At 43.8% G+C, this 13,918-nt stretch overlaps 1 protein-coding gene across 1 annotated transcript in view; it reads right to left on the bottom strand.

The window, feature by feature from the left end:
- The window catches only part of slc35g1 (solute carrier family 35 member G1), a 47,241-nt gene extending 36,078 nt beyond the window's left edge, over nucleotides 1-11,163 (bottom strand). The window contains exon 1 of the mRNA XM_072557764.1: nucleotides 10,434-11,163. Within this exon, the coding sequence (XP_072413865.1) occupies nucleotides 10,434-10,665 (232 nt within the window). The 5' untranslated portion in view covers nucleotides 10,666-11,163. The remainder of the gene's footprint in view (nucleotides 1-10,433) is intronic.
- Nucleotides 11,164-13,918: the final 2,755 nt, after the last annotated feature.

Here is a 13,918-nt window from a genome sequence, read left to right as displayed (position 1 = left end):
GACTCTGACAGGAATGGCAAATAATTCTATTAAAATCCACGTCTGGCCCTTAGACAGACAGACAACAAACCCAGAATATACCCCAAAAAAGCAAATCACAACACACTCAGAACCTCATTGCTAGCACAGTCTTACACTTCAAAAGCACAGCTCTGGAATAACTTAATACTTTTATATTAAAAATTTAATCAAGAGACAGATCTTAGTGAAATAAAAAAAACCTCTTCCTATTCATGGTTATGGACTTTTAAAAAAAAATCAACCATTTAGCTAGTCAGGCTCTGCAAGCACTGATCACTCCCAGCTATTCCCAGATTGAGGTCTCTCAGGGTCAGCTGTGAAAAGGTCACTGCTCGATTCCTTTGATGTATTCTTGTGGATCTCTAGATCTCTCCACGTGGTCACTCCCCCGAAACTTCATCTCCTGCTCTCTTTCCTCCCATTTGCTAGTATTGTTGCTTTTCACTTCAAAAATTTTGTAACAGTAATTACTGCTTCAAGAAAGTGAGGAAATCTCCTGCAACACTGAAAAAAAAAAGCAGCACTTAGAGCCAGGATCCTCTCCCGTCCACCATTTTGTTCTTTTTTGGACTGCAGAGATTCAAAACAGCAGCTCACAACAACTACCTTCTCAAGGGCAGTTAGGGATAGGTAATAAAATCCAGCACCACAAGTGAATAAAAGAAAACAGATTTGAAACAGTCAGAATTTTAAAATTGAGATATTGTTGAATGATGAGCATTACAGCTTTAGTGAATACAGAGTGATGGATGAACAGCAATTTGTACAAGTTAGGATACAGCAATGAAAGAACTAAGGGCAGCTAGCCTGTTTCTTTTTCAATTAATTCTGAGCATATGCATTCCATATCGAAAATGAGTGAATGCTGACAGTTAATAGCTGAAATATACAAAATTAAAAAAACAAACAGTTTAACAGTTGCTGAACTCACATCACCACCTTCGCAATGAAACTTCACAGGGCACTCTCTCCAGTCAATTTTACATTGATCGAAGACTCAAACTAATAACACTTTTCACAACCACAGGAGATAAGAGCAGTTTTCTGACAGGTCGTCACCATTGTCATACAAGCAATACAGCAGCTAATTAGTCTATAGAAAGATCCATAAGGACAGGCAATGCAACAGATGAACAGATCGAGGAACATTGGACCAGTGTCAGACATTCAGCTTAATTCCAGACCATGGCTGTCTCCCTTGGTTTTCGACCCCACACCCAGGTGCAAAGTTTATTTCTTTATCATCAACGCTACCCTATTTTGTTTTGTACAATAGAGTCATACTAACATAGAATGAGGCCCTCCAGCCACCATGTCTATGCCAACCAACAAACAAAACTAATCCCATTTATCTGCACTTGGTCCATAGCCTACCAGCCTACTTGCGGAACGTTTCAGAGAACACCTCTGGGACACCCGGACCAACCAACCCAACCATCCCGTGGCTCAACACTTCAACTCCCCCTCCCACTCCACCAAGGACATGCAGGGTCCTTGGACTCCTCCATCGGCCAGACCATAGCAACACGATGGTTGGAGGAAGAGCGCCTCATCTTCCGCCTAGGAACCCTCCAACCACAAGGGACGAACTCAGATTTCTCCAGTTTCCTCATCTCCCCCTCCCCCCACCTAGTCTCAATCAAATCCCTTGAACTCAGCACCGCCTTCCTAACCTGCATCTTCTTCCGGGCCTCTCCGCCCCCCACCCCCACTCCGGCCTATCACCCTCACCTTGACCTCCTTCCACCTATCGCATTTCCAACGCCCCTCCCCCAAGTCCCTCCTCCCTACCTTTTATCTTAGCCTGCTGGAACACACTTTCCTCATTCCTGAAGAAGGGCTTATGCCCAAAACGTCGAGTCTCCTGTTCCTTGGATGCTGCCTGAGCTGCTGCGCTTTTCCAGCAACACATTTTCAGCTCTGATCTCCAGCATCTGCAGTCCTCACTTTCTCCCCATAGCATACTATTCCCAGGCGTTTTAATTGCTCATCCAGAAGTTTAAATGATCTGACACAAGGGGGCATAGCTTTAAATTAAGGGAGGGTAGTTATAGGACTGATGTTAGGGGTAGGTTCTTCACTCAGCGAGTCGTAAGTTCATGGAATGCCCTGCCAGTAGCAGTGGTGGACTCTCCCTCTTTATGGGTATTTAAGCGGGCATTGGATAGGTATATGGAGGGATAGTGGGTTAGTGTAGGTTAAGTGGGCTTTGATCGGCGCATACATCGAGGGCCAAAGGGCCTGAACTGCGCTGTATTCTTCTATGTTCTATGTTCTACCTGCTGCCACCACCCCTCTCAGGGCAACATGTTCTATATTTCTACTACCTTCTGGGTGAAAACTATTTTTTCTCAGATCTTCTCAAACCACGTACTCCTCACCTTAAACTTAAAACTTCTAGTCTTAGACACACTTGCCATGGGAAAAAGATTCTCAGTCTATGCCTCTCAGTGGTTAGCCCTGCTGCCTCACTGCACAAGGGACCCAGGTTCGATTCCAGCCTCTGGTGACTGTCTGGGTGGAGTTTGCACATTCTCCCCATGGCTGATTAGATGTACTGATTAGATGGATTGGCAATGCTAAAATGCCCTGTAGTGTTTAGGGATGTGTAGGTTTGGAAATGCGGGGTTACAGGAATGGGGTGGGTCTAGGTGAGATGCTCTTCAGAGGGTCGATCTGGACTCAACAGGCCCAATGGCCTGCTTCCACACACTATCAGGATTCCTTAATTGTAGGATTCTCATAGAACAGCACAGTGGTTAGCACTGCTGCCTGACAGCACCAGGGACCTGAGTTCAATTCCAGCCTTGGGTGACTGTGTGGAGTTTGCGCATTCTCCCCTTGTCTGTGTGGGTTTCCTGTGGGTGTTATAGTTTCCTCCTACAATCCAAAAAATGTGCAGGTTAGGTGAACTGACCATGCTAAATTTCCCATAGTGTTCAAGGATGTGTAGGTTAGGTGCATTATTCAGGGGAAATGTTAGAGTGATAATGAAGGGGAATCTGTTTTTGTGATGTCAATTGAGTAGTAAGTATTGATCAGATCACTGGGAATAACTCCCCTGATTTGCAAAAAATAAAAGTGTTATTCGATTAGATTAGATTCCCTACAGTGTGAAAACAGGCCATTTGGCCCAATAAGTCCACACCTGCCGAAGTGGTCTCACTGACTCAAGCAGTAACCCACCCAGACCCATTTTCATCTGACTAATGCACCTAACGTTATGGGCAATTTAGCATGGCCAATTCACCTGACCTGCACATCTTTGGGTTGTGGGAGAAAACCTCATGCAGACATGGGGAACACGTGCAAACTCCACACAGAAAGTTGTCAGAATTGAATCGGAGTCCCTGACAGTGTGAGGCAGCAGTGCTGACCACTGAGCCACCATGCTGCCCTCCTTGGAGATGACAGAGTACCTCTGACAATACAGCACATGCTCAGCATTGCAATGGAACGCTATCCCTGACTATAGGCTCAAATCTTTCGGAGGAAGACTTGAACGGAGAAGTTCGAGCCAGACTCAAGCAATAAACCACAAGAAGCAACACAATCTCAGCACAACTTGGCTTTCAGTCTCTTGTATAATCTCATACACAGAAACCAGGAAATGACAAGATATACGTCAGATCATGACTCATGCAGCAGCAAACTAGATGACTGGCATTGCTCCTACAAGACCTCTCATAGCGCAGAAGAAATAGCGATCACTAGTACCAGAGGAAATTGAAAAGAAATCTACATGAACAAAGTCATGACCAGAATGTCAACAGCAAGAGACACAGATGGATGTGCTCCATATTGACGAAATCAGTCTGACGCAAGATGGTTTCCTAAAATTCAGAAGCATACTTCAGCTTGTGAAAAAAGCACTCATATGTACAAATCTCACTGAATTTAAACAGACACCAATCAAGGGTTAATCAAACTTTTATGAGCATTCATTGGAGTTTGGCTTTTCAAAGTATTGCTCAAATATTCTAATTAAAAAGAAAGTTTCATATTTATTGCTGACTAATGTACAAAGCGAATTGGAATTAACAATCGCGTGCTACTTTTATCCGAAAGTTTGTGTCACCTTCAGAAAGTGAAGTTGGCAATCTTAGAGATGATAAACCTGCATTTATAATCCTAAATTAAAACAAAATAATCCTAACTTTTTGGCAGGCAGAGCTTTACTTAAAGCCCAATATCTGAGAAACAGTGAGCATCGCAAGTCAAAAAAAAATGTTCGTTGGAAGTGACATCTCCCCAAACCCAAAACATGGATTCTCTCTCCACAGATAGCATCTGGGTAGTTCCAGGAGTTTTGCTCTTCGTTCAGATTTCCAGCAACTGCAACATTTCACTTTTTCATTTAAAGCTTCATCCCAGATTCATATTTCACATTCTATTTTATTTTCTAATAGCTTCAATTTATAAGCTTCATCTCTTCTAATTCACTGTTCTTCATATCAATTCTCTTTGCATTCCCAAAGTCCTGTTAAAACATGAAGAGTGAATCACAATCTCTGTAAGGAAGTTATTCATGCCGCAGGCTCTGTAACAACGTTTAGGGACCCATTTCTCCCAGTACTTAACATTTCCCTAGGGTAGTACATAATCAGATGTGAGAGCGCACAACACATGGTTGATCCAGTGTGTGATAAAAATAAAATCACTCGTGATCTATTCCGGAGTCTTTTTATAGCATTTGTAGTCTCACCAATCTATCCTCAATCCCTCCTCCAATGTGCATCTACAATTCCAATCTCAATAGACATTACTCTACAGTAAGCATCAACACTTATTTGCTAATTCAATGTCGCAATCTGTCCAAGCTGTATTTTCAGACTGTTTCTCATTGTATTTGATCCAGTTGGGTGAAGACGTTATTACGTTGTGGCACAAGGTTCATGTTAAAGTCCCACCTCAAGGAAATGATGGCCACAGAACGGTCATAACACCTTCAAGCACTATGATCAACGACATTTCAACAACTTTCTTTCTGTCCCCACTTCCAAACGATGGCCATCTTCAGTGGTCCCAAAAATGATCCAATCACCTTTGTCAGTGTAACGCTAGGATGAAGACACTCTGTTCTAATTTAGAGAATCTTGAGCTCAATATAGAAGTTTCTATCAATCCAGACCTTCAATTCTCAGCGAGATCTCCTGTTCATGTCTCTCTCCCTCTAATGATGCTATCTACCAGATTGGTTACTGCAGAAATCAGGCCCACGTCTCTTCACAAGTCTGTGTTCATACCCATTTCTGCCAACTAATATTCTAGGAGAAAGTGAGGACTGCAGATGCTGGAGATCAGAGCTGAAAAATGTGTTGCTGGAAGAGTGCAGCAGGTCAGGCAGCATCCAAGGAGCAGGAGAATCGACGTTTCGGGCACGAGCCCTCTTCAGGGCTGAAGAAGGGCTCATGTCCGAAACGTCGATTCTCCTGCTCCTTGGATGCTGCCTGACCTGCTGCGCTTTTCCAGCAACACATTTTCAGTGCTGACTAATATTGTCAGGCTGAAAAACCTAAGAATGATCAAAACAAACTAGAGCTCCTGAGGCAATCAATCCCCAGAGTCCCTGGAGATCAGGCTTCTGTTCCTTTGATATTGTTACTCCTAGAAAGAGGGAAAGATTGACATAGGATTGTCCTGAGAAACAAGAAGTGTCACCAATATTACAACACTGAGTTCTTGCACAATCTGTACTCTGCTGACGGGGAAGGGTGTGTGTATGAATGTCAAACTAATGTACTGTACTGAGCTACATGCAACAGGTAAGTGATTATAGAAATTCCACTAAAGGCTTAGCAACATAGTTCTTTGAAATTTGCGACACAGGTAGACAGGGCGGTCAAGAACGCATTTAGTACATTTGTCTTCTTTTCTCAGGTATATTGAGTATAGGTGTTGGGACGTCATGTTGAGGTTCTACAGGATGTTGGCGAGGCCTCTTTTGGAGTACTGTGTGCAATTCTGACTCAGGAAGGAAATTAGTAAACCAGGAAGGGATTCAGAAAGATTTACCCGGGTGTTGCCATGAATGGAGAGTTTGAGACATAACAATAGACTGGAAAGACACCAACAGTTTTCACTGTAGTGTAGGAGTTTGAAAGGTGACCTTGTTAAGGGTTATAAAACCATGAGGGGCATAGATAAGGTGAGCGACAACAGTCTTTTTCCTAAGGTGGGGGAAGCTCAAAACTAGGGAGCATATTTTTAGGGTGACAGGACAAAGATTTAAAAAGAATGAGGGGCAATTTTTCTTTTTAAAACAGAGTGGCTTGTGTGTGGAATGAACTTCCAGAGAAAGCAGTGAATGCAGGTACAGTTACAACATTTAAAACAACATTTGGGCAAGCATGTGAATAGCAATGTTTGGAGGGATATGGACCAACTACTGGCAAACAGGATTAGTCTAGTTTGGGAACATGGTCGGTGGGGACTAGTTGGACTGAAGAATCATAAGAGCATGGCAAATAGACCCTATGGTATGACTGAGGATGAGCCTTAAAAAAAACTTTCGTTTTGGAATCAGAGTCTTGCCTTTTGTGCTGCCTTAGCATTTGAAGAATTTATTGATTCAGTAACATTGGCACTCAGTAAATAGATATTGTAACATTAAAAGGACTTAGTGTACAAAAGTGCAACAATTGTCAATCAATTCTGTACAAGGCAGCTTTTTTTTTGGGGGGGGGGGTTAAAAAAAAGGGGAAAAAGAGATCCTTCATTTACCACTGACATCTTTCATTTAATTGCAATCTTGTTTATCATATTGTGAAATTCCCTTGGTGTCCAGTTTTGCTGCTGCCCCAGACTCATTAATTTTGTGCCCTTTCTCCCTCCTTCTCAAAGCCAGGTTATTCTTATTTTTGTTCACAGCTTTCCTTATTCCTTTCTAGGTGGACTGAGATACTCCAAATCACACACTCATCTCATCACTCCTCCATCTGCTTACCCTTCTGCACCATCCTAATGTTTGGAAACCCTCTGGATTAAACTCACTGCTTCTCTGATGAATGCCAGGACAAACCCATCAAGGTGCTCACAGTCATCTCCATTCAATCTGGAATCCCATGTGTCCCATCCCCTTCCTTTCTTTCTCTAGGTGGTTAATGGCTTCTCCCAATCCCAACAATGGCACAATAATTCCCCTCCTGCTCCGCACAGCTTCTAGAGTACCTGTACATCCCAAACCAGCCCTTTGCTAACCATTATTTTATTACAAATGGCATTGCTGGGATCACCAAGTTGCATCCTCTCTCCCTGCCTCATCTTCACACATTTCAGCTTGTTCCACCTCAAACTTTTACATTAAAATCTTCGTCTACCACCTGCAAGCTCAATCCTAGTTTATTCCTCTCACTTTTTCATCTCTACATTAATCAACTGCGAAGCCTTAGAAAGAATTTGCAGACCAATTTGGCCTCTCTTCTCCTCCTGCCCTTCCCACATGGTGGCCACATCTCTTAAAGCCTCACTATTCCCAAAGTCTCTGTATCAGACTAAAATCTTTCCATCCAAGATCTTGCACACATCCACACATACTGCCCAAATCATAACTTCTCCTGGAAAGAGGTCGCTCTCCAAATTATTGACAACCACATTTTTTCCCCTAACCTCCTAGGTGTCAGGAAAGGTTTGCAGCCAATAATTTTCTCAACCATTTAGTCACCTTCAGTTTTGATGCTCTTGTCTTCACAAATACTTTTACTTTCTGAAATCCTACCCACTCCATCTTCCAAGGCTCTCTTCTTCGTTCCCTCAAGTCCAAGGATTACACAATTCAGCATACCCGGCAAAACACTGGTTCAAATCAGCCATCACATCTCGTCTGACGACATATAGTAAAGTCTTCAAGTCTCACTCCTGCCTGTTGAAATCACCCTCCAGCCTCTACGTCATCTTGGAGACACAAGAGAACCCTAGACTACTCATCATCACAACTGGAATTCTTCCACAAACCTTCTCCCTGCCCACTACTTTTATCTCCAGCATAAGGGTTGGAGAATATCTATTCAGGTGCCCCTGCTACTTTCGACCCACTCATATTACTACCATCTCCTCCCCCACTACATTCCCTCCGTTGCTGAGACCTCCTACTTCCAGCTCATTTCCTGATTTCATTCCCGTTTTCACTGAAACACTCATTCAAATTTTCATAAGCCCCAGATTTGACTATTCTAAGTATTTCCGACCCAGCCTACACTCTCTGCACAAAGTCCAGCTGATCAGAATCCTGATGTCGGTAACCTATCCAGCTGTACAAGGCAACCGTATCCACAGAATTGAACATATTACAGGGCACATTCCAGAACAAGGGGCTGCAAGGAAGGTAGGTTTCCCATTTAAATGCCCCTATCCACGCTTTCGGGGTGTGTAATAGGTCTTGGAACATTTCACCCGTGGGTGGGGTGGGGGGGGAGGGGGCAGGGAAGACTACTGTATATTCTGGCCCCTGATCAAGAGGGGGGAATTCCAGTTTCTATGGTGATTAAAGTCACCCATTATTATTACTGACCCTTTATTACAACAGTATAGAAATATACACTGTCCCACATTTTTGGCCCTGTAAAATACTTCCACTCATGAAGTCTTTTTCTGAATATTTCACTCCTCCACCTAAACAGCCTGATCTCGAAGCAAGGTCATCTCCAGCTGAAAAACGAAAAACTTTCTAAACATGCTAAATTGCCCATAGTGTTATGTGCATTAGTCAAAGGTAAATGGGTCTGGGTGGGTTTCTCTTTGGAGGGTCAGTGTGGACTTGTTGGGCGATGGTGATGGTGATAATAAATGATCCAATGACATTATCACTGAACTAGTGATCCAGATTATACCAACAGATTGCAGAATGGGTAGAGCCATCTCACAGACTAGTCAAGCAACAGCCCGACATGGTCTTATTCACGGAGTCGTACCTTACACACAATGTTGCGGACACCATCACTATCCCTGGGTATGTCCTGTCTCATCAGCAGAACAGACTCAGCAGAGTTGAGGCACAGTGGCACACAGTCGGGAGGATGTTGCCCTAATAGTCCTCCGAACCCCATGAAGTCGCAGACAAGGAAATGGTTTGCAACAATTCAAGGCAGCAGCTCAACACCACCTTGTCAAGGGCAACTCGGAGTGAGCAATAAATGCTGACCAGCCAGTGACTGCCACATCCCACAAGCAAAGAAGAAGAAAGCAATTGACATTTATACACCATGCTGTCTTCAACACAAAGGCCATTATCTCATTAATATTGGCCCAGGACTCCAATGACAAAGCTCCCATGCCACTATTTCAAAAGAACACAGCCCTGTTATCCCAAGTCAATATTCATCCCTTCATTAAACTCAAAAACAGACCATCTAGTCCGACTCACATTGCTGTACACAGCAAGCTCTCACATACATTCTTTCTTTCCTACATCACTACATTGATCTCACTGAAACAGTATATCAGATACCTTGGGGTGACCTGGGTTCCAAAAGGTCCATGTACATATTTCAGTCTCTAAACCTGACTACATCCTTTTAAAATCCATCTCAACAGTCAGGTTCTTAGCCATACCCAAGGGCTGGAGTGGTATTGGCCCTACTTCTGAGGCAGGAGGCCTGGGCTCAAGGCCCACCTGCTCTACAGTTGTTTCAGTACATCTCTGTGAAATTGTGGACTAGAAAAGGTATAAAAAGGTGAAGTTTGTTTAGTTTAGTTTTCAGACCTTCTCATGGTAGCATCCCTACATCTGGTCCAGGAGGCCTGGTTCAAGCCCCACCTGTGGTAGAGATGTGTAATTACATTGCTGAACAGATTGAGTAGGTTTAAAAGAAGTTTCAAAAACCCCCTTTAGCTTGATGCACATTTACTGAGGACTTATAAAATCATAGTACATACATAAACATAAGTTGCTGCTGTAGTATACTAACAAAATATGTTGCATTCTGTAACAAAAGTAGCATTTCACATTTGATAACCAACAGACTTTCAAACAAACATGCTGGCAGGTGTCCTCAGGAAGATTTTGGAATTTGGAGAGGGGTCACTCTCTCTCACTACCCCTGCACACCCACATGTTAAAGTGTAAAGGCAAAACAGACTGTAGACTGGGCACTCTCAAAAAAAGGAGTGAACACAGGGCACTGGGGCAAAATGTGATGTGTACTCCTTCCCATTCAGCAGTGGACAAGGATATTTTCATGTTGATCTGGACATGGAATCTTGGACTCCAGGCCAGTAACCCAATCCCCAGAAAACATCTATATCTGGCCACTGCCAAAACTTACATGACTGGGCAAAAAGCAAAAAGCAAAAGTTAAACGGGGGGAAAGAGAAGAGAGAGGTACTTATCACTTTAAAACATAAAGCTTAAAACCTAGAAAGAAAGTAAATAGAGAGAGAGAGGTCGAAATGTTAACTTTGAAAAGTTATAGTACCTGGAGTGTCTCCCTCAGCTGAATCTCTGACTCTCTCAGAATGACAGCAAGAAGTAATAGTGGGGTGTTTTCTAGGCACCGCTCTGCGCCCTGTGCCTGAAGTCCCATTGCATTCGACATTAGCAGCTTCTCTCCCAGGCTTTTCCACCAGAACTTCAAGCACATGCGGCTCAGGTTCGGCCACCACAGCAGCAACATCATCTTCCTCGTCTGACTTATAATAAACACTCATTTTAAACAGCACGCACCTTCATTGCCAGTGTGTCTGTCTGTGTCTCTCTCTCTCTCTCTCTTTCACACTCCCTCCACTTTCTAAACTAACCTGAAACAAGCCACTCTCTGACACACAGAGAGAAAGAGAGAGAGAGAGAGAGAGAGTTTCTGTCGACCCACTGCTAAAGTCTTGTCCAAGGGGCGGTACCTCATGCCTCCTAAATGCAGAGTTGGAGGAAGCCAGGCCCCATAAATGGAAATACACCACTCGCCGGAAACACAAATTAAGAAATAGATTTTTTAAAAAAAGAGACTTTCGGGTCACAGGCTGCTCGCATAATTGATCAATGCAGGTTGCACCAGGATTTGGGCTTTCTCAGTCACTGTTCAGTTTTCACTATGAATTTACAGTAAATATTTAGTGGGTCAATTACAGCAATAATACACCACACAATGAACACCCATATTGCTTAACACCTCCCCTCATCTAGGTACAATGGCCGTCCCTTTATAAAACCACGAGTCTGCAGGCTGTCTGTCGCCCTTTAGAGTCATTTGTTCTTTGCTTTGATGAGGTCACTGGGATGTTTTGAGGTTTCTTTCGTGACACGATACTTCCGGGAGGGGAAAATATTTTCTGAAGGTGGGGATTTTTTCTTTCTCTTCCTTCACAGGAGAAATAATTAGTTTTCAATTGACTTAAGTGACATTTGTGGTTGGATACCTCATTTAGTGTTTTTTGGGTTCAAATGTACCCCCAGGCAAACATTTAGTCATAGGTCTTTCATAAGGGGCAAGGGGGGTTAATCCCTGGTTAGATTAGATTACATTACAGTGTGGGAACAGACCTTTGGCCCAACAAGTCCACACTGACCCACCGAAGCACAACCCACTCATACCCCTACATTTACCCCTGACCTAACCCTACAGGCAATTTAGCATAGCCAATTCACCTGACCTGCACATCATTGGATTGTGGGAGGAAACCAGAGCACCCAGAGGAAACCTCATGCAGACACGGGCAGAACATGTAAACTCCACATAGTCAGTCACCTGAGGCAGGAATTGAACCCAGGTCTCTGGCACTGTGAGGCAGCAGTGCTAACCACTGTGCCACCCATGGTGGCAGGATCTCTGTCTGATTCAGGACATCAAAAAGGCTGTCAAGGCTGCACCGCCAATAACATGCCTTCAACATGTAGGTGTCCTCAACTTTACAAAATGTCCTCATAAAATGGTTCCTGCACTCAGGCAAATACTGAGGTGGGGGCAGATTTCTCTACAGAGTGTCCCTTGACAATTCAGTGGAATTGAAGCCTGCCAGGATCCTGTTGTAAACACCCTAAACTGGACCCCACCATTGGAAGAAACTGGAAGCCAATAGGGTTCCTTTAGTTGGCTTTAACCCGGTGAGCTTCATCACTTAATTGCAGCTGTTAAGTTAAATACACTGTCAGGTTTATTAGTTTCTGAGTTTCTCCAGCAATTTCTGTTTTTGTGTTCCACCTGCTTCAGAGGTGTGTAATAATGTCTCTGAACACATTAATTAATAAAACATTGCCAGATGTGGGAGGGCTTTTGTGGCTCTGTGGTAGTGTAGTGTTCAAGTCCTCCCTGCACCAATGGTGTGCCATAGCATCTCTGAACAGATTCATTTTGAAAATATCCTTAGTGATATTTCTGCCACTTCCATAAGGAACAAGTCTTCATTTTTCAGGTAATCCTGTATCCTTCTGTCACTCACTGTGGAATGCATAATGATAAAATCAGATTATAGATGTTGGAGGAAGAGGGCTCTGGGCTAAGAGACCTAGGTTCAAGTCCTTGGGCAGATTGGGCCTCTTGCTGAGATATTTATATCATCGATAGTCACAGGTGAGGTGTCGGAAGACTGGAGGTTGGCAAACATGGTGCCACTGTTTAACAAGGGTAGTAAAGACAAGCCAGGGAACTATAGACCGGTGAGCCTGACCTCGGTGGTGGGCACGTTGTTGGAGGGAATCCTGAGGGACAGGATGTACATGTATTTGGAAAGGCAAGGACTGATTAGGGATAGTCAATATGGTTTTGTGCATGGGAAATCATGTCTCAAACTTGATTGAGTTTTTTGCAGAAGTAACAAAGAAGATTGATGAGGGCAGAGCAGTAGATGTGATCTATATGGACTTCAGTAAAGCGATCGACAAGGTTCCCCATGGGACACTGATTAGCAAGGTTAGATCTCGTGGAATACAGGGAGAACTAGCCATTTGGATTCAGAACTGGCTCAAAGGTAGAAGACAGAGGGTGGTGGTGGAGGGCTGTTTTTCAGACTGGAGGCCTGTGACCACTGGAGTGCCACAAGGATCGGTGCTGGGCCCTCTACTTTTTGTCATTTACGTAAATGATTTGGATGCAAGCATAAGAGGTACAGTTTGCAGATGACACCAACATTGGAGGTGTAGTGGACAGGGAAGAGGGTTACCTCATATTACAACAGGATCTGGACCAGATGGGCCAATGGACTGAGAAGTAACAGATGGAGTTTAATTCAGATAAATACGAGGTGCTGCATTTTGGGAAAGCAAATCTTTGCAGGACTTATACACTTAATGGTAAGATCCTGGGGTGTGTTGCTGACAAAGAGACCTTGGAGTGCAGGTTCATAGCTCCTTGAAAGTGGAGTCGCAGGTAGATAGGATAGTGAAGAAGGCGTTTGGTATGCTTTCCTTTATTGGTCAGAGTATTGAGTACAGGAGTTGGGAGGTCATGTTGCGACTGTACAGGACATTGGTTAGGCCCCTGATGGAATATTGCGTGCAATTCTGGTCTCCTTCCTATCGGAAAGATGTTGTGAAGCTTGAAAGGGTTCAGAAAAGATTTACAAGGATATTACCAGAGGAGGATTTGAACTACAGGGAGAGGCTGAACAGGCTGGGGCTGTTCTCCCTGGAACATTGGAGGCTGAGGGGTGACCTTATAGAGGTTTACAAAATTATGAAGGGCATGGATAGGATATATAGACAAAGTCTTTTCCCTGGGATCGGGGAGTCCAGAACTAGAGGGCATAGGTTTAGGGTGAGAGGGGAAAGATATAAAAGAGACCTGAGGGGCAACGTTTTCATGCAGAGGGTGGTACGTGTATGGAATGAGCTGCCAGAGGATGTGGTGGAGGCTGGTACAATTGCAACATTTAAGAGGCATCAGGATGGATATATGAATAGGAAGGGTTTGGAGGGATATGGGCCGGGTGCTGGCAGGTGGGACTAGATTGGGTTGGGATATCTGGTCAG

Source organism: Chiloscyllium punctatum, chromosome 38, assembly GCF_047496795.1.
Source record: "Chiloscyllium punctatum isolate Juve2018m chromosome 38, sChiPun1.3, whole genome shotgun sequence".
Lineage (NCBI taxonomy): Eukaryota > Metazoa > Chordata > Chondrichthyes > Orectolobiformes > Hemiscylliidae > Chiloscyllium > Chiloscyllium punctatum.
The sequence above is the reverse complement of the archived record's forward strand: the minus strand, read 5'-3'. Positions and strand labels throughout refer to the sequence as shown.